The sequence below is a fragment of the Oncorhynchus keta genome, chromosome 35 (genome assembly GCF_023373465.1).
Source record: "Oncorhynchus keta strain PuntledgeMale-10-30-2019 chromosome 35, Oket_V2, whole genome shotgun sequence".
Classification (NCBI taxonomy): domain Eukaryota; kingdom Metazoa; phylum Chordata; class Actinopteri; order Salmoniformes; family Salmonidae; genus Oncorhynchus; species Oncorhynchus keta.
In genome coordinates this window covers 9,799,846-9,825,971 of record NC_068455.1, presented here as the reverse complement: position 1 = coordinate 9,825,971, position 26,126 = coordinate 9,799,846, and the positions used below count along the sequence as shown (strand labels likewise).

The following is a 26,126-nucleotide window of genomic DNA, read 5'->3' as shown; positions in this document are numbered from 1 at the left end:
TAGATGGGTACAGGGGGATGGGTACAGGGGATGGGTACAGATAGATGGGTACAGGGGATGGGTACAGGGAGATGGGTACAGATAGATGGGTACAGGGAGATGGGTACAGGGAGATGGGTACAGATAGATGGGTACAGGGAGATGGGTACAGGGAGATGGGTACAGGGGATGGGTACAGATAGATGGGTACAGGGAGATGGGTACAGATAGATGGGTACAGGGAGATGGGTACATGGAGATGGGTACAGATAGATGGGTACAGGGGGATGGGTATCAGGCTAACTACCAACCTGTTAACACTCTGATGTCCCTCTAATCACTGTGACATCAATGCAAATGTTTTCGTAAATCTAATCAAACCCTCGATGAGAGCCCATGAGCTCATGTTGCATAAAAGTGAAATAAACGATACAAAACATGTACAGTAAGCATTAGACTCACAAAAGTTCAAAAATAAATAGTTAAAGTACAAAAGGGAAAATAAATCAACATAAATATGGGTTGTGTTTACAATGGTGTTTGTTCTTCACTGGTTGCCCTTTTCTTGTGGCGAACAGGTCACACATCTTGCTGCTGTGATGGCACACTGTGGAATTTCACCCAGTAGATATGGGAGTTTATCAAAATTGGATTTGTTTTTCAATTCTTTGTGGGTCTGTGTAATCTGAGGGAAATATGTCTCTCTAATATGGTCATACATTGGGCAGGAGGTTGGGAAGTGCAGCTCAGTTTGCACCTCATTTTGTGGGCAGTGAGCACATAGCCTGTCTTCCCTTGAGAGCCATGTCTGCCTATGGCGATCTTTCTCAATAGCAAGGTTATGCTCACTGAGTCTGTACATAGTCAAAGCTTTTCTTAATTTTGGGTCAGTGACAGTGGTCAGGTATTCTGTTTTTTTATGCCTTTCCAATGTGTCAAGTAATGATATTTTTGTTTTCTCATGATTTGGTTGGGTCTAATTGTGATGCTGTCCTGGGGCTCTGTGGGGTCTAATTGTGATGCTGTCCTGGGGCTCTGTGGGGTCTAATTGTGATGCTGTCCTGGGGCTCTGTGGGGTCTAATTCTGATGCTGTCCTGGGGCTTGTGATGCTGTCCTGGGGCTCTGTGAGGTCTAATTGTGATGCTGTCCTGGGGCTCTGTGGGGTCTAATTGTGATGCTGTCCTGGGGCTCTGTGGGGTCTAATTGTGATGCTGTCCTGGGGCTCTGTGGGGTCTAATTGTGATGCTGTCCTGGGGCTCTGTTGGGTCTGTTTGTGATGCTGTCCTGGGGCTCTGTTGGGTCTAATTGTGATGCTGTCCTGGGGCTCTGTGGGGTCTAATTGTGATGCTGTCCTGGGGCTCTGTGGGGTCTAATTGTGATGCTGTCCTGGGGCTCTGTGGGGTCTAATTGTGATGCTGTCCTGGGGCTCTGTGGGGTCTAATTGTGATGCTGTCCTGGGGCTCTGTGGGGTCTAATTGTGATGCTGTCCTGGGGCTCTGTTGGGTCTAATTGTGATGCTGTCCTGGGGCTCTGTGGGGTCTAATTGTGATGCTGTCCTGGGGCTCTGTGGGGTCTGTTTGTGATGCTGTCCTGGGGCTCTGTTGGGTCTAATTGTGATGCTGTCCTGGGGCTCTGTGGGGTCTAATTGTGATGCTGTCCTGGGGCTCTGTGGGGTCTAATTGTGATGCTGTCCTGGGGCTCTGTGGGTTCTAATTGTGATGCTGTCCTGGGGCTCTGTGGGGTCTAATTGTGATGCTGTCCTGGGGCTCTGTGGGGTCTGTTTGTGATGCTGTCCTGGGGCTCTGTGGGGTCTAATTGTGATGCTGTCCTGGGGCTCTGTGGGGTCTAATTGTGATGCTGTGCTGGGGCTCTGTTGGGTCTGTTTGTGATGCTGTCCTGGGGCTCTGTCCTGGGTCTGTTTGTGATGCTGTCCTGGGGCTCTGTTGGGTCTAATTGTGATGCTGTCCTGGGGCTCTGTGGGGTCTAATTGTGATGCTGTCCTGGGGCTCTGTGGGGTCTAATTGTGATGCTGTCCTGGGGCTCTGTGGGGTCTAATTGTGATGCTGTCCTGGGGCTCTGTGGGGTCTAATTGTGATGCTGTCCTGGGGCTCTGTGGGGTCTAATTGTGATGCTGTCCTGGGGCTCTGTGGGGTCTAATTGTGATGCTGTCCTGGGGCTCTGTGGGGTCTAATTGTGATGCTGTCCTGGGGCTCTGTGGGGTCTAATTGTGATGCTGTCCTGGGGCTCTGTTGGGTCTGTTTGTGTTTCCCTCCCTCCGGTCAGAAGGGATGTGGGCTGGGCTGCAGGAGAGGGGTGAGGGTGGGTCTGAGGTCAGAGAGAGGTGGGGGATGGGGGTGAGGGGAGCGGTGAGGGTGGGGAGGAGGTAAAGTAGAGGTGGGGGAGGAGGTAAGGGGAGTTGAGGAGTGGGGTGTCTGGGCTCAGTTGATGGATGGAGGTCCTTTATCCAGAGAGGAGTGGGAGTTGCCAGCTGGGGAAGTGGAGAGACATCTCTGTAAACAGTGGGGCCCTTTGAAGAGGTCTCTCCTTCTCCTCCTCATCCCCCTTTCTCTCCCTCCTCAACTGTTCCTCTCCCTCCTCTCCTCTCCACCCTGACCTTGGCCTGTGTGTTGTGAGGTCTTAATCCTAACCCTGTTTATCAGTTTGAGTGTCACAGAGATGCTGAGGCTGAATGGGTCCTGATGTGGTTCTGAGAGACTAATGTTGATGGACGGCCCGAAGGAGATTGGGCCGTTGAATGAATTGTCTGTAGAGCTTCCGAGACAGGATTGTGTCAAGGCACAGATCTGGGGAAGGGTACCAAAAAATGTTTGCAGATTTGAAGGTCCCCAAGAACACAGTGGACTCCATCATTCTTAAATGGAAGAAGTTTGTAACCACCAAGACTATTGCTAGAGCTGGCCACCCGGCCAAACTGAGCAATCGGGGGGAGAAGGGCCTTGGTCAGGGAGGTGACTAAGAACCCGATGGTCACTCTGACAGAGCTCCAGAGTTCCTCTGTGGAGATGGAAGAACCTTCCAGAAGGACAACCATCTCTGCAGCACTCCACCAAAGGCCTTTGTGGTAGAGTGACCAGACGGAAAGGAACATGACAGCCGGCACATAAACAAGATTCTCTGGTCTGATGAAACCAAGATTGAACTATTTGGCCTGAATGCCAAGCGTCATGTCTGGAGGAAACCTGGCACCATCCCTACAGTGAAGCATAGTGGTGGCAGCATCATGCTGTGGGGATCTTTTTCAGTGGCAGGGACTGGGAGACTAGTCAGGATCAAACCAAAGATTAACGGAGCAATGTACAGAGAGATCCTTGATGAAAACCTGCTTCTGACCACTTTAGACCTCAGACTGATGGTTCACCTTCCAACAGGACAACGACCCTAAGCCCGGACTTAAACTCGAGTGACGCAGTGGTCTAAGGCACTGCATCTCAGTACTAGGGGCATCACTACAGACCCTGGTTCGATACCAGGCTGTATCACATCCAGCCTTGAGTTGGAGTAGGCGCACAATTGGCCGGGGTAGGCAATTTTTGTCAATAAGAATTTGTCCTTAGCTGACTTGCCTTGTTAAAAAAGGTGAAATAAATTAAATAACATCTCTGGAGAGACCTGAAAATAGCTGTGCAGCAACGCTCCCCATCCAACCTGACAGAGCTTGAGAGGATCTGCAGTGAAGAATGGGAGAAACTCCCCAGATACAGGTGTGCCAAGCTTGTAGCGTCATACCCAAGAAGATTCGAGGTTGTAATCGCTGCCAAAGGTGCTTCAACAAAGTACTGCGTAAAGGGTCTGAATACTTATGTCAATGTGATATTTCAGTTTTTTTTTTTTTTTATAGATGAGTGTCATTATTGGGTATTGTGATGTCATTATTGGGTATTGTGATGTCATTATTGGGTATTGTGTGTAGATTGATGAGGGGGGAAACAATGTCCATCCATTTTAGAATAAGGCTGTAACCTAACAAAATGTGTGAAAAGTCAAGGGGTCTGAATACTTTCTGAAGGCTCTGTGTGTTTCCATTCTTTCTATTCTTCTTTCTCTTGAATCACAATAAGAACAGAGGCCTGTAGTAGTTGGACTCTGACACACTGAACAATTTAATCAATTTTATAACAAGGCTGTAACATAACAAAATGTGGAATAATCAAGGGATATGAATACTGTCCGAATGCACTGTACACTTGTGCAGTATTTATTGAAAGGACTCATATGAAGAGACACTACTGACAGGACAATGAGGCATCTCCACTGTGGTCTCTGTTACAAAAGGGATCACTGGAATATGAAAGGTTGTTCTCTGTTCTCTACCACAACACCCTACCATGTTACCCTCCATAGACTGACTGTTCTCTACCACAACACCCTACCATGTTACCCTCCGTAGACTGACCTCTACCACAACACACCATGTTACCCTCCATAGACTGTTCTCTACCACAACACCCTACCAAGTTACCCTCCATAGACTGTTCTCTACCACAACACCCTACCATGTTACCCTCCATAGACTGTTCTCTACCACAACACCCTACCATGTTACCCTCCATAGACTGTTCTCTACCACAACACCCTACCAAGTTACCCTCCATAGACTGTTCTCTACCACAACACCCTACCATGTTACCCTCCATAGACTGACTGTTCTCTACCACAACACCCTACCATGTTACCCTCCATAGACTGACTGTTCTCTACCACAACACCCTACCATGTTACCCTCCATAGACTGACTGTTCTCTACCACAACACCCTACCATGTTACCCTCCATAGACTGACTGTTCTCTACCACAACACCCTACCATGTTACCCTCCATAGACTGACTGTTCTCTACCACAACACCCTACCATGTTACCCTCCATAGACTGACCTCTACCACAACACCCTACCATGTTACCCTCCATAGACTGACTGTTCTCTACCACAACACCCTACCATGTTACCCTCTATAGACTGACTGTTCTCTACCACAACACCCTACCATGTTACCCTCCATAGACTGACTGTTCTCTACCACAACACCCTACCATGTTACCCTCCATAGACTGACTGTTCTCTACCACAACACCCTACCATGTTACCCTCCATAGACTGACTGTTCTCTACCACAACACCCTACCATGTTACCCTCCATAGACTGACAACACCCTGTTACCCTCCATAGACTGTTCTCTACCACAACACCCTACCATGTTACATGTTACTGACTGTCTCTGCCACAACACCCTACCATGACTCCATAGACTGTTCTCTACCACAACACCCTACCATGTTACCCTCCATAGACTGACTGTTCTCTACCACAACACCCTACCATGTTACCCTCCATAGACTGACCTCTACCACAACACCCTACCATGTTACCCTCCGACTACCATGTTACCCTCCGTAGACTGACTCTACCACAACACCCTACCATGTTACCCTCCATAGACTGACTGTTACTCTACCACCAAACACCCTACCATGTTACCCTCCATAGACTGACTGTTCTCTACCACAACACCCTACCATGTTACCCTCCATAGACTGACTGTTCTCTACCACAACACCCTACCAGGTTACCCTCCATAGACTGTTCTCTACCATAACACCCTACCATGTTACCCTCCGTAGACTGACTGTTCTCTTCCACAACACCCTATCAAGTTACCCTCCATAGACTGTTCTCTACCACAACACCCTACCATGTTACCCTCCATAGACTGACTGTTCTCTACCACAACACCCTACCATGTTACCCTCCATAGACTGACTGTTCTCTACCACAACACCCTACCATGTTACCCTCCATAGACTGACTGTTCTCTACCACAACACCCTGTTACCCTCTGTAGACTGACCTCTACCACAACACCCTACCATGTTACCCTCCATAGACTGACTGTTCTCTTCCACAACACCCTACCATGTTACCCTCCGTAGACTGACCTCTACCACAACACCCTACCATGTTACCCTCCATAGACTGACCTCTACCACAACACCCTACCATGTTACCCTCCGTAGACTGACCTCTACCACAACACCCTACCATGTTACCCTCCATAGACTGACCTCTACCACAACACCCTACCATGTTACCCTCCGTAGACTGACCTCTACCACAACACCCTACCATGTTACCCTCCATAGACTGACCTCTACCACAACACCCTATCATGTTACCCTCTGTAGACTGACCTCTACCACAACACCCTACCATGTTACCCTCCATAGACTGACTGTTCTCTTCCACAACACCCTTTACCCTCCATCTGTTCTCTACCACAACACCCTACCATGTTACCCTCCATAGACTTACCCACCCTCCATGTTACCCTCCGTAGACTGACTGTTCTCTTCCACAACACCCTATCAAGTTACCCTCCATAGACTTTTCTCCTACCATGTTATCCTCCATAGACTGTTCTCTACCATAACACCCTACCATGTTACCCTCCGTAGACTGACTGTTCTCTTCCACAACACCCTATCAAGTTACCCTCCATAGACTGTTCTCTACCACAACACCCTACCATGTTACCTCCATAGACTGACTGTTCTCTGCCACAACACCCTACCATGTTACCCTCCACAGACGGACTGTTCTCTACCACAACACCCTACCAAGTTACCCTCCATAGACTGACTGTTCTCTACCACAACACCCTACCATGTTACCCTCCATAGACTGACTGTTCTCTACCACAAAACCCTACCATGTTACCCTCCATAGACTGACTGTTCTCTACCACAACACCCTACCATGTTACCCTCCGTAGACTGACCTCTACCACAACACCCTACCATGTTACCCTCCGTAGACTGACCTCTACCACAACACCCTACCATGTTACCCTCCATAGACTGACCTCTACCACAACACCCAACCATGTTACCCTCCATAGACTGTTCTCTACCACAACACCCTACCATGTTACCCTCCATAGACTGTTCTCTACCACAACACCCTACCATGTTACCCTCCATAGACTGACTGTTCTCTACCACAACACCCTACCATGTTACCCTCCATAGACTGTTCTCTACCACAACACCCTACCATGTTACCCTCCATAGACTGTTCTCTACCACAACACCCTACCATGTTACCCTCCATAGACTGACCTCTACCACAACACCCTACCCTCCATGTGTTCTCTTCCACAACACCCTACCATGTTACCCTCCATAGACTGACTGTTCTCTACCACAACACCCTACCATGTTACCCTCAATAGACTGTTCTCTACCACAACACCCTACCATGTTACCCTCCATAGACTGACCTCTACCACAACACCCTACCATGTTACCCTCCGTAGACTGACCTCTACCACAACCCCCTACCATGTTACAGTACCTTCCATCGACTGCTCAGCGTTCTTCTCTGCGACTTAATAAATGTGTTGTGACAAAATATAATAAATATAACTTTTCCATAAATTGCTAGTCCCTCTTTGTGTTTATGTTCAAGCTCCTCCCTCCCTCCCACATCCCCATCATAATGGCTAGGGCAGCAACAAAGGTTATCCACTTCTGTCGGTCTCTAGCCGTCGTCTTCACCGCACCCCAGCTCTGTCTCCTTTGTATGTTCAGGCTCACCTGTAGTATCAGACATATAGCAGTCAGAGACAAGTTGTTATGGTATGATCATGAAGGAACAAACGATAGCTTGCAAATAAACAGGCTAACAGGCGTATAGGCTAACAGGTTGACATGATAACAGGCTAACAGGTTGACATGATAACAGGCTAACAGGTTTACATGATAACAGGCTAACAAGTTAACAGACTAACAGGCTAACAGGTTTACAGGCTAACAGACTAACAGGCTAACATGCTAACCGGCTTACAGACTAACAGGTTTACAGATTAACAGGCTAACAGACTAACAGGCTAACATGCTAACAGTCTTACAGACTAACATGTTTACAGACTAACAGGTTTACAGACTAACATACTAACAGTCTTACAGACTAACAGGCTTACAGACTTACCGGCTAACATGCTAACAGGCTTACAGACTAAGAGGCTTACAGACTAACATGCTTACAGACTAACAGGCTTACAGACTAACAGGTTTACAGACTAACAGGTTTACAGACTAACAGGCTTACATACTAACAGACTAACAGTCATACAGACTAACAGGCTTACAGACTAACAGGCTAACATGCTAACAGGCTTACAGACTAACAGGCTTACAGACTAACAGACTAACAGGCTTACAGACTAACAGACTAACAGACTTACAGGCTAACAGGCCAACAGACGTACAGGCTAACAGGCTAACAGACTAACAGGCTAACAGGCTAACAGACTAACAGACTAACAGGCTAACAGACTAACAGGCTTACAGGCTAACAGACTTACAGGCTAACAGACTAACAGACTAACAGGCTTACGGGCTTCGTTTTGGTTGGTTTCTTCAAAAGAGACAACCGTTCTTGTGCACAGAATATTTGGTACTCATGTTTACTATGAATGAGAGAGAATGTTCAGTTGGCATAATACCAATTCTGAAGGACAAACTTCAACTGGCCCAGAACAAACTGGGCCAGTTACCCTATTATTATTATTATATTATTATTATATTTTATTATTAACAAACTGAAGAGAATCACACTTAAGCTCAGCCCCAGGACACACAATTGTCCTCATCGTACCCCAGGACACACAGTGGTACTCATCATGTCCCAGGACACACAGTGGTACTCATCATGTCCCAGGACACACAGTGGTACTCATCATGTCCCAGAACACACAGTGGTACTCATCATGTCCCAGAACACACAGTGGTACTCATCATGTCCCAGGACACACAGTGGTACTCATCATGTCCCAGGACACACAGTGGTACTCATCATGTCCCAGGACACACAGTGGTACTCATCATGTCCCAGGACACACAGTGGTACTCATCATGTCCCAGGACACACAGTGGTACTCATCATGTCCCAGGACACACAGTGGTACTCATCATGTCCCAGGACACACAGTGGTACTCATCATGTCCCAGGAACTAAACTGGCTTCCAGTTGATCAGTTGGTGCAGATCAAACCGTTGGTGTCATTTTAAAATTCTACATGACCTTTCAGAAGCTCTCATAGCCATCACACCAGAGCCAATATTAGACCGCTGCGTTATAGGAGCATGTCTGGTTATTCTAAGTTTATTAGAAGCTCTCATAGCCATCACACCAGAGCCAATATTAAACCGCTGCGTTATAGGAGCATGTCTGGTTATTCTAAGTTTATTAGAAGCTCTCATAGCCATCACACCAGAGCCAATATTAGACCGCTGCGTTATAGGAGCATGTCTGGGGGGAAAGCTTTTTCTTTAACACTGATGCAGAGGAATGTAAAAACCATCCCTACGCTGGAGAATATTAAGATAAACCTTAAGGAATGGACAAAGTGCTTCAAGGCAAAACAGGTTAAGAAAAGTACTGTTTCCTCCCTATAGATGAAATTATGCATTTTGTTTTCATTTTAGAATATTGAGTGTATATTTTAAATCTCATGTGTTTTCAAGAGGACCACAATGGAAATACGTTTTCCAACTTTTTTTTTTATTTGCATTGTATCCACGTGTGGTTGTATTGGATTTTTTAATCTGTCACATAAATAACAATCTGAAAGACAGAATGAAGAGGAATTGACAAAGAGAGATGAATTTAGGAAAAGAGAAAGTTGAATCACGCTGAGACAGAGATAGAAAGAGACTTGAATCACGCTGAGACAGAGATAGAAAGAGACATGAATCACGTTGAGACAGAGATAGAAAGAGACTTGAATCACGTTGAGACAGAGATAGAAAGAGACTTGAATCACGTTGAGACAGAGATAGAAAGAGACTTGAATCACGTTGAGACAGAGATAGAAAGAAACTTGAATCACGTTGAGACAGAGATAGAAAGAAACTTGAATCACGTTGAGACAGAGATAGAAAGAGACTTGAATCACGTTGAGACAGAGATAGAAAGAGACTTGAATCACGTTGAGACAGAGATAGAAAGAGACTTGAATCACGTTGAGACAGAGATAGAAAGAGACTTGAATCACGTTGAGACAGAGATAGAAAGAGACTTGAATCACGTTGAGACAGAGATAGAAAGAAACTTGAATCACGTTGAGACAGAGATAGAAAGAGACTTGAATCACGTTGAGACAGAGATAGAAAGAGACTTGAATCACGTTGAGACAGAGATAGAAAGAGACTTGAATCACGTTGAGACAGAGATAGAAAGAAACTTGAATCACGTTGAGACAGAGATAGAAAGAAACTTGAATCACGTTGAGACAGAGAAAGAAAGAAACTTGAATCACGTTGAGACAGAGATAGAAAGAAACTTGAATCACGCTGAAAAGAGGGGGAGTTGCACTCTAGGGTCTTGTAGGCGTATCCCAGAATAGCTATCTGGCTATGTCACTGCCATCTGGCACTGTAATAATCTAATTGCCTCCACATTAGGCATGGCTGGGATGCCTGACCCAGGACGAGGGTTGCCGTTACACCAGACAAGTCAGGTGTTGCCCTCGTCGGCTGGGTGGCTGGGGTCACAGGCTCACCCTAAATAATATGGCACCTCATCTACCCCCAAACCACAACTCACCCTCCCCTCAGCTCACCACTAAACCCCTAAACCTGTCAACCCCACCCTAGTGGAGCGTTTCTGCTCTGGTCTGTTGTTCCTTGAAAACCGAATCTATATGGCCATCTTGATTTTAGAGATCAGGTAATGGGGAATATGCTGCTAAGATTTAACATAAACATACTGTGAGTTTGATTACGTTTTGCCCGTTGACAGTCGTATCACATTATAAAGACCGTCGGCCTCATAAAAATAAAAAAAAAGACATTTGGCACTTTTTATATTGCTCAATATTTTTCTTTTCCAACCAAAACAAGACCTCTGCTCTGGGCCTTGCCTTTGAAGTGGAACACTCCGGAACACTTCCAAACGTTCTCACCCATAATGCAGTTTTTCTATCAATGGAAATACCAAGCAGAAACTATACCCTCCGGCAGCCCTTGGGGTTAAAGGGGAATATTTACTGCAGGTCTTGTGCTTTATGGGGCCCCTGCTGGCCCCTGTGGTAGCCAGTCTTACACACACACACACACACACACACACACACACACACACACACACACACACACACAAACACTCTCTCTCAGACACATGGAGGATAAAAGGTAACAGAGGGTCAGGCCAAGATAGCGCTGCCTGTATCTGCCCCAGTCTGGACTGAAAACACTGCATTCTGGGAAAACTGCATTGGGGGTTACTTTGTTTCCTGCTTGGAGAGGAAATGAAAATGATGCTGGGGTTTGACTATAAGCAGGGGAACAGACACACACTCACACACAGAGGGAACGGGTCGGGTTTATTTATGTGTATTCGCAGTGTGCTAATTTAATTACTGTCGTGTTGACACAGGAGGTCAACCACATGGACTTTCAAACTTACAAACACACACACACTTCTATACTGTTGATTCCCCTACCCACTTCATATTTGACAGTGTAAATCCATTATTACTCTCTATACTACCTCTTCTTCTTCTCTTCTGTTACCTCTATTCATTGTTATTATGGACGTGACTCTTTTCATTGTTCTTATTGATTGTTGATTAATGTACTGCGTTGTTGAGGGAGATGGCATTTATCTATTGATTAATGTACTGCATTGTTGAGGGAGATGTCATTTATCTATTGATTAATGTACTGCGTTGTTGAGGGAGATGGCATTTATCTATTGATTAATGTACTGCGTTGTTGAGGGAGATGGCATTTCTCTGTTGATTAATGTACTGCGTTGTTGAGGGAGATGGCATTTATCTATTGATTAATGTACTGCGTTGTTGAGGGAGATGTCATTTATCTATTGATTAATGTACTGCGTTGTTGAGGGAGATGGCATTTATCTATTGATTAATGTACTGCGTTGTTGAGGGAGATGGCATTTATCTATTGATTAATGTACTGCGTTGTTGAGGGAGATGGCATTTCTCTGTTGATTAATGTACTGCGTTGTTGAGGGAGATGGCATTTCTCTGTTGATTAATGTACTGCGTTGTTGAGGGAGATGGCATTTCTCTGTTGATTAATGTACTGCGTTGTTGAGGGAGATAGCATTTCTCTGTTGATTAATGTACTGCGTTGTTGAGGGAGATGGCATTTCTCTGTTGATTAATGTACTGCGTTGTTGAGGGAGATGGCATTTCTCTGCACCTTTTATACCTGCTGTAAACTGTGGATGTGACAAATACATTTGATTCGATTTTAAATGTGACCATTTGGACAAATGATCATTGTCTCAAAGTTCTCATTTATTGCAAGGTAAAGGTCATGTGATGTGTGAGTCACTATAACAATGTTCATCACCTGCTAAACAAAGAAGCAACCTAAGATTTAATGTTGCTGCTGGCTGTTTGAAAATTTGCAACAAATCACACTTTGGAGTGAAAGAGAATGAAAGAGAGAAAGAAACACGTACCAACAGAAAAAGAGAGAGAGGGTTGCGGTTAGTTTTACGAGCGACGTAGGGGCTGTTAATACAGGGGAGTGATCCAAGGCAGGGCTAGAGGTGAGTGACTCCAGATGGGTTCTGTTGGAACAGTCAGAGGAGGGGAGAGCAGAGCAGAGCAGAGCAGAGCAGAGCAGAGGAGAGGAGGAGAGGAGAGGAGAGGAGAGGAGAGGAGAGGAGAGGAGAGGAGAGGAGAGTTTGCTTCCTGGACCTGTAGAACCATTCCACTCTCTCTCACAGACCCTGGTCTGGCCTGCTGCACCATGTATGCAGACACACAAACACACACACACTGAGTCCTATCGGTGGAGCTAACGGCTAGGCTTTATCTGAACGTCTCACAGCTGTTCTCTAGTCCCCCTTGTGTAAGCCACCTGATTTAGCTCACTAAGGCTGAGGTAGACACCCACCCCAAGGCTAGCTCACTAAGGCTGAGGTAGACACCAACCCCAGGGCTAGCTTACTAAGGCTGAGGTAGACAACAACCCCAGGGCTAGCTTACTAAGGCTGAGGTAGACAACAACCCCAAGGCTAGCTCACTAAGGCTGAGGTAGACACCAACCCCAAGGCTAGCTCACTAAGGCTGAGGTAGACAACAACCCCAAGGATAGCTTACTAAGGCTGAGGTAGACACCAACCCCAAGGATAGCTCACTAAGGCTGAGGTAGACAACAACCCCAGGGCTAGCTTACTAAGGCTGAGGTAGACAACAACCCCAAGGCTAGCTCACTAAGGCTGAGGTAGACACCAACCCCAAGGATAGCTCACTAAGGCTGAGGTAGACAACAACCCCAAGGATAGCTCACTAAGGCTGAGGTAGACAACAACCCCAAGGATAGCTCACTAAGGCTGAGGTAGACAACAACCCCAAGGATAGCTCACTAAGGCTGAGGTAGACAACAACCCCAAGGATAGCTCACTAAGGCTGAGGTAGACAACAACCCCAAGGATAGCGCACTTCTTTCTTCCCCAAACCACCCCTCTCTCCTCACTATCTTCTCCGGGCACCTGACACCTGTAGCTCTGTGTACATTGAACTTGACAGCGTTAGCTCAGGCTACTTTCTTCCCCAAAACCACCCCTCTCTCCTCACTATCTTCTCCGGGCACCTGACACCTGTAGCTCTGTGTACATTGAACTTGACAGCGTTGGCAGGCTACAGTACACGATAAGACACACACACACACACACAGTCTATGTGCATTGTCCCTGTTAGCTCTGGGAAGCCTATACCTTGTAGGCAGTCAGCCAACCAGAATCAGCCTCTGTGTACTCTGCTCACACCAACAGGAATCGCAGATTTCCTCTGGCTCACGTCGGAGAGGGGCGAACAGCACACTGCTCAGTCCGCCAGTGGCCCTGTGCCCCCAGACCGTCCCGGGACAAACAGGGCAGTGAGTGTGTCCAGAATTTCACAACAAGGCCTGCGTGGACAGAGGACCGAGGGAGGAAATAAAACCCCACGTCAACGGTTCCCTCTGTGTCTGGACTGTTACCTGCCGTTTGAGTTGCCAAATATAAAGAAAAGCTGTTGCTTATTAGAGTTGGTTTAGCTAAATCATATAAACTTTGTGGAGAATAGCAGGCATTGATTTTGTGGTTCTATTTTGGAGGAAGGTCAGTGTAACCGTGTTGACAGCTTCCAGGTCCTTTACTAACAACAAACAACGTTAGAGCAGCAGTTCGGTTCAGGTGAATGCGGCTCTGTAATCAAGTCAGTGAATAGTATGTGTGTGCTCGGAGTGTGGGGTGTGTGTGTGTGTGTGTGTGTGTGTGTGTGTGTGTGTGTGTGTGTGTGTGTGTGTGTGTGTGTGTGTGTGTGTGTGTGTGTGTGTGTGTGTGTGTGTGTGTGTGTGTGTGTGTGTGTGTGTGTGTGTGTGTACACATGTAAAATGGTCACTGCGTTCTCTCTTCATTTTTTTTAAAGATCAATGCTTGTCAATGAGATATTGGTATTCCTGTGCAAATCCAAAATATGTCCCATATTCAACCCTTTCACCCACCTGGCCATTGACCCTTTTTGCCACTACCAGACAGGACTACGACCGTGAGATCTGATGCAGCGCCATAAGCATGGATATGCATATTCTTTACCATTTAATATATTTTAGCTGCCTAAAATGACATACAGTCATGTGTGCATACTGGCTCAGGACCTGAAGCAACCCATATGCATATTCTTGGTACCATTTGAAAGGAAACACTTTGAAGTTTGTGGAAATGAGAAATTAACATAGGAAAATATAACATATTAGATCTGGCAAAAGATAAGGAGAAAGGAAAAAAACATGCACTTTTTTTTGTCATTTTTTAAAACCATCATCTTTGAAATGCAAGAGAAAGGCCATCATGTATTATTCCAGCCCAGGTACAATTTAGACTTTGGCCAGTAGATGGCAGCAGTGTATGTGCAAAGTTTTAGATTGATCCAATGAATCATTGCACATTTGTTCAAAATGTTGTATCAAGACTGCCCAAATGTGCCTATTTGGTTTATTAATACATTTTCATGTTCAAAACTGTGCACTCTCCTCAAACAATAGCCTGGTATTACTTCACTGTAATAGCTACTGTAAATTGGATAGTGCAGTTAGATTAACAAGAATCTAAGGTTTCTGCCCATATCAGATACGTCCACGTCCTACGGATTTGATTTGTTTATTACAACCTCATGCTAATCACATTAGCCTATGTTAGCTCAACCATCTTGTGGGCTTGGGGTGGTGGGGGGAGCGACCCTGTAGAGGTTAAGTAGATTGCATTAAACATTTATAACATCATTATGATGCCTTATTAAACACTACTAACATATTTATGATGCCTTATAAAAAATGAATAACATATTTATGATGCCTTATTTATGAAGCGTTAATTACAGCTGCTTCGTGCTTCAGAGGGCCTGGTCCTGCAGAGCATAGTTATCAAATCATCATTTCCCATCAAATCAAATTTATCAGTGTTGTCAGTGTCAGTGTGTTGGCAGCAGCCACTCAATGTTAGTATTCAGTGTATCATTTCTATCGTTGATTCAAGAGTTAAATTGACTCTGTAAGAGTAACATTAACACTTAGTGGTGTGAAAGAACCACCAGTGTTGACGTTATAAACCAGAGTTATTGTTTTACACTGTGGAGAGTTAAACCAGTCCAATCAAAACCACACCCATCATTATTATATTTCCCAGCATGCATGGCTGCAGGTAGATCTTTAAGGATTGTTTTTGGATATCTGTGTTTTTACATGTACATTGATTGATTTAATCTTATGCTACACAAAAATAAATAAGATACATTTTTCTAAACTAATCCAATCGGTTAGTTAGATGTGTTTATTATCTGGTTTAAATGGTTTAGGTAGTGCTTATTATCACGTTTCCTAACTCTGATAGTCATTCTGAATGCAGGTTGCAGGTGAATATCCTACTGTCTGGAATCCAATGGGAATTACAAATCATTTTGCAAGTCAGCATAATGTGACTTGCAGGCCTGATGTGGTCTGTAGACCACGGGTTTCCTAACACCACCGTGTTAGGATTAAAACTAGGCCATCAACTAAGTCAATACGTAAGGCCTTATGATAGATGTAATGTGTTGTCATAGGAACTCACTTTGTGAGGCCTTTAAAAGGAAAGAATCCAACAACAACCAAATAATGGGTGTTAACTCTTAAATTTACTCACAAAGAAAAGGCACCCTGGGAAATATGTAAATTGGGCTTTACAACATACAGTGTTAGAACACCCCCCTGAAAAATGTTTACTGGATTACACTGCAGTTTCATGACTATGAGCTACGCAAACACTACAATCAACTTCCTTTGAATACTTGTAAACAGTCAAATGGGGAACACAGCGACATCATTTCATTTCTAACACTTTCCAAAGTGTTGTTTTAACACCAGTACAGTCGGATTCATACGACAACTATATGTAGTGGACCTTTAAAGTTAAATGTACAACATTTATTTTGCTGTGTGCTGTTCCCTGACTCTACCAGCCACTCTTCTAATAATTAAGGCTAATAAACAGTTTTTTTACTGAGTAAAAAAAGCCTTAATTGTCAGCAGAAATGAGGTCACCGTTTTTATTTAACCTTTAATTAACTAGGCAAGTCAGTTAAGAACAAATTCTTATTTACAATGACGGCCAAACCCAGACAACACTGGGCCAATTGTGCACCGCCCTATGGGACTACCAATCACAGCTGGTTGTGATACAGCCTGGATTTGAACCAGGGTGTCTGTCATGACATCTCTAGTGCTGAGATGCAGTGCCTTAGACCGCTGCGCCACTCAGGAACCCACACTCTTTCATTTCAAGTAAAAAAAATAAACTGTAAATTAAATGTTATTATACAAAGAACAGCAGAGTGAAACGTTGATAATAGTGTTTGAAATTATTGAAATAACGCTATAACATTTTTAATGCAGAATTAACACAACTCAACATACAATTGGTCTGTAGTCGTAATAAGGTGTAAATCACTATTGCTCTCTGGTGGTATGAATCGGAACTGGTCATTAACCCACATTACCCTCCCGGACGTTAGGTGGCAGTAAACACTTGCTGTTGGTCACCAAACGTTACTAATGAAGACAGAAAAAGACCAATGAGGAAGTTTTACTTTGCTTCTTTGTTTAGTGTCTTCAAGTGCGTATTTTTTATATTTCAGAAACCTTTAGCTAGTGTACAAATAACGAGCGTCATCTAGTCTGCAACTCAACTTCATGCACTTTTATGATTTTGTTTTGATTGAGTTCATTTAGTGTACATCATTTCTCATAACGGTAGCTAGTTAGCTAGTTAGCAAATACAGTCAGGAGCATTTATTGATGTCAATCTCTGAAGGTTTGCTCAAATCATGATGGTGAGTGCCAGCTATCCATAACCCACTACACTGCTGGAAAGTTAATAATGTATTAATCAATGTACATGTTGTATGGGTTGTGTACAGTTAACCCTCAATCATGACTCAAATGCCATATCTTCACGTTGAGTCATTGGACGTCTCTTAGGTCTGTTTAGTAACGCGGGTGTATTAGTACACTAGTCACTGTCAATTGTATTGGTTTGCACAAAAAAAAACGTCTGTGGGAAGCCAGAGGTTAAATACAATTTTATTTCAAGTTACTGTGCTGGTGGGCATGACGGTTGGTCATAATGAGAGGGGGGAATTTGATACAAAATATATATATATTTTTTTTTAACCTGGTAAGTAGACTGAGAACACATTCTCATTTACAGCAACGACCTGGGGAATAGTTACAGGGGAGAGGAGGGGGATGAATGAGCCAATTGTTAGCTGGGGATGATTAGGTGACAATGATAGTATGAGGTCCAGATTGGGAATTTAGCCAGGACTCCAGGGTTAACACCCCTACAATAAGTGCTATGGGATCTTTAGTGACACCAGTTTAACGTCCCATCCGAAAGACGGCACCCTACACAGGGGACTGACCAGGACCAACCCTACTTAGCTTCAGAAGCAAGCCAGCAGCATCTGGTCTCCCATCCAGGGACTGACCAGGACCAACCCTACTTGGCTTCAGAAGCAAGCCAGCAGTGGGATGCAGGGTGGGATGCAGGGTGGGGTGCAGGGTTGGGTGCGGGGTGTGGTGCAGGGTGGGATGGATGCAGGGTGGGGTGCAGGGTGGGATGGATGCAGGGTGGGGTGCAGGGTGGGATGGATGGATGCAGGGTGGGATGGATGCAGGGTGGGGTGGAGGGTGGGATGCAGGGTGGGATGGATGCAGGGTGGGGTGCAGGGTGGGGTGCAGGGTGGGATGGATGCAGGGTGGGGTGCAGGGTGGGAAGCTGCTGGTTTTATCTAAATTATCCTATTATCAAACAGACTTTCCAAACATGGGTCTGTTGTAGAACCACTTTATCTCTTCTTACCTTTATGTCATACAAGTCCCCACATGTAATCATGTTTTAGTCCAAATGTGTCTCGCTAGCAGGACTTTTATTTTGAAATGAGGTAAGCAGAGAGGAAGAGGGTCTAAAACAGACCCACATTTGGAATCTTTGTTTAATAATACAATCCTTTAGATATTTTGTAATAAATTCCCCCCGTCATAATGACCAACCGTCCTGCACACCAGCACAGTAACTCAAATAGTAAATACTATAGTAAATTCATAATGACCAACCGTCCTGCACACCAGCACAGTAACTCAAATAGTAAATACTATAGTAAATTCCCCCGTATTTCAACCGTCCTGCACACCAGCACAGTAACTCAAATAGTAAATACTATAGTAAATTCCCACTGATAACTTATAATAGAATTGTATTTCACTTCTGGCTTCCCACTGATGTTTTTTTGTGAAAACCAATACAATTGACAGTGACTCTAGTGTATGTCAAAAAAAAACACCCCTTTAGCCTTATGAGACAAAAGTCCCGATGCTGCGCAAAATGCTCTGTATAAAAGCAAATACGTTTTGGACACATTTGGAACTTCATTTTCATATAAGCGAAAAAAAATCATTTTTCAAATACAAAAATCACACTTCCTGTATGCAGTTTATGGTTATGGTTATTTAGAAAAAACGCATGCAATCCAGACAGAAATGTGGAATGGTCCAAATGTGAGCACAAGGTGCGAGGATGTGTCGAAGCTGAAGCCAGGTACAACTTTTTGCTAAACTGCTCACAGTAAGAGTATCTTTTGTATTTTAAATGTTATTTATTACAGTTAAGTTCCACCGATTTCCAAAACCGTATCGCTAGCGAGGATGAATAACATTTCTACATGTTAAAACATCGTTGGGATTGTAGTTCATATGGAGCCAGCTGTTTATTTTAATTTTATTTTACCTTCATTTAACCAGGCAAGTCAGTTAAGAACAAATTCTTATTTTCAATGACGGCCTAGGAACAGTGGGTTAACTGCCTGTTCAAGGGCAGAGCAACAGATTTGTACCATGTCAACTCGGGGGGTTTGAACTTGCAACCTTCCGGCTGTCCTCCTTAACATCTGCTGAGAACCTAATACAAGGGCCAGCTGTAAGCCACCTTGAATCCCCTTGGGTTCTCGAGAGCTTGTGTACAGTATGCCTGAAGCCCTAACCCTGAAATACAAGCCGTTACAATCTGTTCAGCGTTCACACTTTTCTGATATGCATATAATGTTTATAATCAGAGATTACCAGAGAAATGTCCTCTCAAGTCCAGCATACCAGCTAATAGCAGTTAATTGTTTTACATAATTGTTTTACGTAATAGTCATACATTTTCATTAATATTTTTCCTTGGGATGCGTGTCTGATCTTTTATTTTAGGATGGTGAAAACAAACCCTGCCTGCAGCTCTCCTTTACCGCACCTAAATCTGAGGGTCCTGATTGTAACAGGAAAGTCCAGAGTGAACAGCAGGATCCAGAGATGGCATCAGTGAAGCAGGAAGACTGCAGTCAAACACTGGGGCTGAATGTCAACATTAAAGATGAAGTAAAGGAGGAAGAGATTGAAACATTTGTGTATCATGGTAAAAAAAAAAAAAAACATTTTCACAGTCTCAGAGTAGAAGTGCTGATGTAGGATGAGTGGCTGGTCTGCCCCCACCATCTTTGGTGTTTATGGGGCTCTGAATAGTCCTTCTGTAGCTCAGTTGGTAGAGCATGGCGCTTGTAACGCCAGGGTAGTGGGTTCGATTCCCGGGACCACCCATACGTAGAATGTATGCACACATGACTGTAAGTTGCTTTGGATAAAAGCGTCTGCTAAATGGCATATATTATTATTATTATTATTATATATTATTATATATTATTATTTATTATTATATTAGGATCAGTTTAACCTTTTAGATCATAATGAATCAGATTATATGGACTGGGAGACCTGATCCGAGATCATCACATCTAATCTGTGTGACTTTAGGTCCAGGTGAACTGACAAGGCTTAGCGCTCCTGTTTCCCTGAAAGAGGTAACCTAGATGATGTCTCATGCTACTCACCTGATTTACCATCAACATTTTACATTTGTCTCCTTCACTTGACGTGTAACGTTTGAACAGCATTGGGATCGTTAACGTTTCGAAAAAATGGACACAAAATTTAGATCACCGTGCAGTTATCACACAACCTCCTCTCTCTCCCTCACGCTGGCCTGCCTGCCCCCTCCTCTCCCTCACGCTGGCCTGCCTGCCCCCTCCCCTCTCTCCCTCACACTGGCCTGCCTGCCCCCTCCTCTCTCCTCACGCTGGCCTGCCTGGCCCCTACCCCCTCCCCTCTCTCCCTCACGCCTGGCCCCCTCCTCCTCTCTCCTTTCACACTGGCCTACCCCCTCCTCTCCCTCACGCCTGGCCTGCCTCTCCTTCACCCCTACCTCCCCCTCCCTCTCTCCCTCAGGCTGGCCTGCCTGCCCCCTCCTCTCTCTCCTTCACACTCCTACCTACCCCCTCCCTCTCTCCCTCACGCTGGCCTGCCTGCCCCCTCCCCTCTCTCCCCTCACGCTGGCCTGCCTGCCCCCCCCTCCTCCCCACTCTCTCCCTCACGCTGGCCTGCCTGCCCCCTCCTGCCTGCCCCCCCCTCTCTCCCTCACTGGCCTGCCTGCCCCCTCCCCTCTCTCCCTCAGGCTGGCCTGCCTGCCCCCTCCTCTCTCTCCTCACGCTGGCCTGCCTGCCCCCTCCTCTCTCTCCCCTCACGCTGGCCTGCCTGCCCCCTCCTCTCTCTCCCTCACGCTGGCCTGCCTGCCCCTCCTCTCTCTCCCTCACGCTGGCCTGCCTGCCCCCTCCTCTCTCTCCCTCACGCTGGCCTGCCTGCCCCCTCCCCTCTCTCCCTCTTCACACTGGCCTGCCTACCCCCTCCCCTCTCTCCCTCACACTGGCCTGCCTGCCCCCTCCCTCTCTCTCCCTCCTACGCTGGCCTGCCTACCCCCTCCTCTCCTCCCCTCACACTGGCCTGCCTGCCCCCTCCCCTCTCTCCCTCACACTGGCCTGCCTGCCCCCTCCCCTCTCTCCCTCACGCTGGCCTGCCTGCCCCCTCCCCTCTCTCCCTCACGCTGGCCTGCCTGCCCCCTCCTCTCTCTCCCTCAGGCTCACGCTGGCCCTGCCCCTACCCCCTCCCCTCTCTCCCTCACACTGGCCTGCCTACCCCCTCCTCTCTCTCCCTCCTGGCCTCACGCTGGCCTGCCTGCCCCCCCCTCCTCTCTCCCTGCCTACCCCCACGCTGGCCTGCCTACCCCCTCCTCTCTCTCCCTCACGCTGGCCTGCCTGCCCCCTCCTCTCTCTCCCTCACACTGGCCTGCCTACCCCCTCCCCTCTCTCCCTCACGCTGGCCTGCCTGCCCCCCTCCCCTCTCTCCCTCACGCTGGCCTGCCTACCCCCTCCCCTCTCTCCCTCACGCTGGCCTGCCTACCCCCTCCCCTCTCTCCCTCACGCTGGCCTGCCTACCCCCTCCCCTCTCTCCCTCACGCTGGCCTGCCTACCCCCTCCCCTCTCTCCCTCAGGCTGGCCTGCCTACCCCCTCCCCTCTCTCCCTCACACTGGCCTGCCTACCCCCTCCCCTCTCCCTGCCTCAGGGCTGGCCTGCCTGCCTACCCCCTCCCCTCTCTCCCTCACGTTGGCCTGCCTGCCCCCTCCTCTCTCTCCCCTCAGGCTGGTCTGCCTGCCCCCCCTCCCCTCTCTCCCTCACGCTGGCCTGCCTACCCCCTCCCCTCTCTCCCTCACGTTGGCCTGCCTGCCCCCTCCTCTCTCTCCCTCAGGCTGGCCTGCCTGCCCCTCTCCTCCTGCCTCTCCCCTCAGACTGGCCTGCCTACCCCCTCCCCTCTCTCCCTCAGGCTGGCCTGCCTGCCCCCTCCCCTCTCTCCCTCACACCCCCTCCCCTCTCTCCCTCACGCTGGCCTGCCTGCCCCTCCCCTCTCTCCCTCAGGCTGGCCTGCCTGCCCCCTCCCCCCTCTCTCCCTCACGCTGGCCTGCCTACCCCCTCCCCTCTCTCCCTCACGTTGGCCTGCCTGCCCCCTCCTCTCTCTCCCTCACGCTGGCCTGCCTGCCCCCTCCCCTCTCTCCCTCACGCTGGCCTGCCTGCCCCCTCCTCTCTCTCCCTCACGCTGGCCTGCCTACCCCCTCCCCTCTCTCCCTCAGGCTGGCCTGCCTGCCCCCTCCCCTCTCTCCCTCACGCTGGCCTGCCTACCCCCTCCCCTCTCTCCCTCCACGTTGGCCTGCCTGCCCCCTCCCTCTCTCCCTCAGGCTGGCCTGCCTACCCCCTCCCCTCTCTCCCTCACACTGGCCTGCCTACCCCCTCCCCTCTCTCCCCTCAGGCTGGCCTGCCTGCCTAACCCTCCCCCCCTCCCTCTCTCCCTCAGGCTGGCCTGCCTGCCCCCTCCCCTCTCTCCCCTCACGCTGGCCTGCCTGCCTACCCTGCCTCCCCTCCCCTCTCTCCCTCAGGCTGGCCTGCCTGCCCCCTCCTCTCTCTCCCCTACCCCCTCAGGCTGGCCTGCCTGCCCCCCCTCCTCCCTCTCCTCCCCCCCTCCACGTTGGCCTGCCTGCCCCCTCCCCTCTCTCCCTCACGTTGGCCTGCCTGCCCCCTCCTCTCTCTCCCTCAGGCTGGCCTGCCTGCCTGCCCCCCCTCCCCTCCCTCTCCCCCCCTCACCTCTCTCCCTCTTAGTTGGCCTGCCTACCCCCTCCCCTCTCTCCCTCACGTTGGCCTGCCTGCCCCCTCCTCTCTCTCCCCTCAGGCTGGCCTGCCTACCCCTCCCCTCTCTCCTCACATTGGCCTGCCTACCCCTCCCCTCTCTCCCTCACCTGCCTACCCCTACCCCTCCCCTCTCTCCCTCACGTTGGCCTGCCTGCCCCCTCCTCTCTCTCCCTCACAGGCTGGCCTGCCTGCCCCTCCTCCCCTCTCTCCCTCAGGCTGGCCTGCCTACCCCCCTCCCCCTCTCTCCCTCAGGCTGGCCTGCCTACCCCCTCCCCTCTCTCCCTCACGTTGGCCTGCCTGCCCCCCCTCCTCTCTCCCTCACACTGGCCTCCTCAGGCTGGCCTGCCTGCCCCCTCCCCTCTCTCCCCTCACGCTGGCCTGCCTGGCCTGCCTACCCCCTCCCCTCTCTCCCTCACGCTGGCCTGCCTGCCTCCCCCCTCCCTCTCTCCCCTCAGGCTGGCCTGCCTGCCCCCTCCTCTCTCTCCCCTCAGGCTGGCCTGCCTGCCCCCTCCTCTCCTCCCCTCAGGCTGGCCTGCCTGCCCCCTCCCCTCTCTCCCTCACGTTGGCCTGCCTGCCCCCTCCCCTCTCTCCCTCACGTTGGCCTGCCTGCCCCCTCCCCTCTCTCCCTCAGGCTGGCCTGCCTGCCCCCTCCCCTCTCTCCCTCACGTTGGCCTGCCTGCCCCCTCCCCTCTCTCCCTCACGTTGGCCTGCCTGCCCCCTCCTCTCTCTCCCTCAGGCTGGCCTGCCTGCCCCCTCCCCTCTCTCCCTCACGTTGGCCTGCCTGCCCCCTCCCCTCTCTCCCTCACGTTGGCCTGCCTGCCCCCTCCCCTCTCTCACTCACGTTGGCCTGCCTGCCCCCTCCTCTCTCTCCCTTAGGCTGGCCTGCCTGCTCTTTCTCTTCGCTAATGTGAGTGTATGTTCAGTCTTCGATCTGTTGCATGTAGAATATCCTAATGTATTCATTGATGGTAGGATCCTGTTTTACTGAAGTTGTGAGAGACAGATATTGATTACCGATAGATAGTCCTTGTGAACAGTTCTGACTCTTATCTGTCTGGTGGCTGACCTGCCTATACTGTTCCCTTACCCTCTCTCTCTCAGTCCCTTGCTAACTCGCTTTGGATTCTAGCTGACTCGAATCTTGGCACTTAGCAATGGGAGTTGACACTGAGAGTTGACATGCAAGGGAATCTATTATTTTGTAGTTGTCTCTCCACCACTACGTCATCGTTGTTAACCGTTGGGAAAATGTCAGAGAAAGGCCAGCGACAGCAGCGATGTCCTGTATGGTGGCGATATTTAGAGAAGTTAAAGGAGAAGGTGGTGGAATGGAAATCTGAAAAGGACACGCCGTGAGACCCGGGGATGGAGTAGCGATGACTGCGGTAGACTGAACTGCATTAGTTTTCATATGCAGGACCCTTTTGCCTGATGAATACATGACATTTTATTATGTTTGTCGTATCTTTTAAACCTTAAAAAAAAAAAGACTGTTTAAACCTTTAAATACATTTTTTTTTTTAAAGTCACATCCCTATTCTTCAACTTAGGGCCGGCTGGAGAGTTAAAAGAAGAGACGGAAGAACACCAAGTCTTACTACTCAAAGGTCTGTGTTTTCTTTCTTCTCACACATGGAACATTTTTAAGCCACAGTTCAGATTCTGGACAGAATTCAAACCAACGAAGCATTCTACAACGAGGCATTCTAAAATGTAATTTTAGAATGCCTCGTTTCGGGGAGTATGATACATGCACACCCATCAGGCTAATGGCATTCACCTGTCACTGGGGTATGCATCCCCCCACCCCTCCCAATTGAATAATGGTCTAGCACCTTATTTTACGGCTATGTAGGCCCATGATAGAGGTGGACAATTGTGCTAAGCTCGTAACCCATTGTTTTTATTCCTCAGGAGTCAAGGGAACCAGTGCCGCCTCTAGCCTTTTGGGGGCTCTAAGTGGGCAAAACATTCAAAAGTTTGGGGCCACTTAGAAATTTCCTTGTTTTTGAAAGGAAAGCAAAATATTTTGTCCATTAAAATAACAACCAAATTGATCAGAAATACATTGAGGACAATGTTAATGTTGTAAATTACTATTTTAGCTGGAAATGGCTGATTTTTAAAAATGGAATATCTACAGAAGTACAGAGAGGCCCATTATCAACCATCACTCCTATGTTCCAATGGCACGTTGTGTTAGCTAATCCAAGTTTATCATTTTTATAAGGCTAGTTGATCATTAGAAAAACATTTTGTAATTATGTTGGCTCAGCTGAAAACTGTTGTGCTAATTAAAGAAGCAATAAAACTGGCCTTCTTTCGACTAGTTGAGTATCTGGCGCATCAGCATTTGTGGGTTCGATTACAGGCTCAAAATGGCCAGAAACAAATAACTTTCTTCTGAAACTTGTCAGTCTATTCTTGTTCTGAGAAATGAAGGCTATTCCATGCAAGAAATTGCCAAGAAACTGAAGATCTTGTACAACGCTGTGTACTACTCCCTTCACAGAACAGCGCAAACTGGCTCTAACCAGAATATAAAGAGGAGTGGGAGGCCCCGGTGCACAACTGAGAAAGAAGACAAGTACATTAGAGTGTCTAGTTTGAGAAACAGATGCCTCACGAGTCCTCAACTGGCAGCTTCATTAAATAGTACCCGCAAAACACCAGTCTCAACGTCAACAGTGAAGAGGCGACTCCGGGATACTGGCCTTCTAGGCAGAGTTCCTCTGTCCAGTGTCTGTTCTTTCATCCATCTTAATCTTTTATTTTTATTGGCCAGTCTGAGATATGGCTTTGTCTTTGCAACTCTGCCTAGAAGGCCAGCATACCGGAGTCGCCTCTTCGCTGTTGACGTTGCATCCCGGCCAGACCCTCCGCTAACCCGGACGACGCTGGGCCAATTGTACGCCGCCCTATGGGACTCCCGATCACGGCCTGGTTGTGATACAGCCCGGGATCGA

At 47.8% G+C, this 26,126-nt stretch overlaps 1 protein-coding gene and 1 long non-coding RNA gene across 9 annotated transcripts in view; one reads left to right on the top strand and one right to left on the bottom strand.

Moving 5' to 3' along the window:
* Positions 1-4,032: 4,032 nt before the first annotated feature.
* On the bottom strand, positions 4,033-7,096 carry LOC127915575 (uncharacterized). 2 transcript variants are annotated; one of them, XR_008091370.1, is made up of 3 exons: positions 6,816-7,096; positions 5,847-6,232; positions 4,033-4,394 (listed from the first exon to the last, which is right to left on the bottom strand). It is a non-coding gene; the product is annotated as an uncharacterized LOC127915575 (long non-coding RNA). The 2 variants fall into 2 exon arrangements; XR_008091371.1 differs by lacking the exon at positions 6,816-7,096 and adding an exon at positions 6,457-6,529 and having other exon boundaries at positions 5,847-6,144.
* A 10,026-nt stretch (positions 7,097-17,122) lies between these two features.
* LOC118368037 (gastrula zinc finger protein XlCGF42.1-like) overlaps positions 17,123-26,126 on the top strand; it is a 31,378-nt gene continuing 22,374 nt past the window's right edge. For 2 of the 7 annotated variants that reach the window (XM_052496436.1, XM_035751742.2), the window contains exons 1-3: positions 17,123-17,384; positions 19,804-20,008; positions 24,711-24,767. In XM_052496436.1, coding sequence (XP_052352396.1) covers positions 17,379-17,384; positions 19,804-20,008; positions 24,711-24,767 — 268 coding nt within the window. In that variant the 5' untranslated portion in view covers positions 17,123-17,378. Of the gene's footprint in view, positions 17,385-19,803; positions 20,009-20,403; positions 20,451-23,751; positions 24,546-24,710; positions 24,768-26,126 lie in introns of those variants that run through there. The other 5 variants (XM_052496440.1, XM_052496435.1, XM_052496441.1 and 2 more) reach the window with 5 other exon arrangements.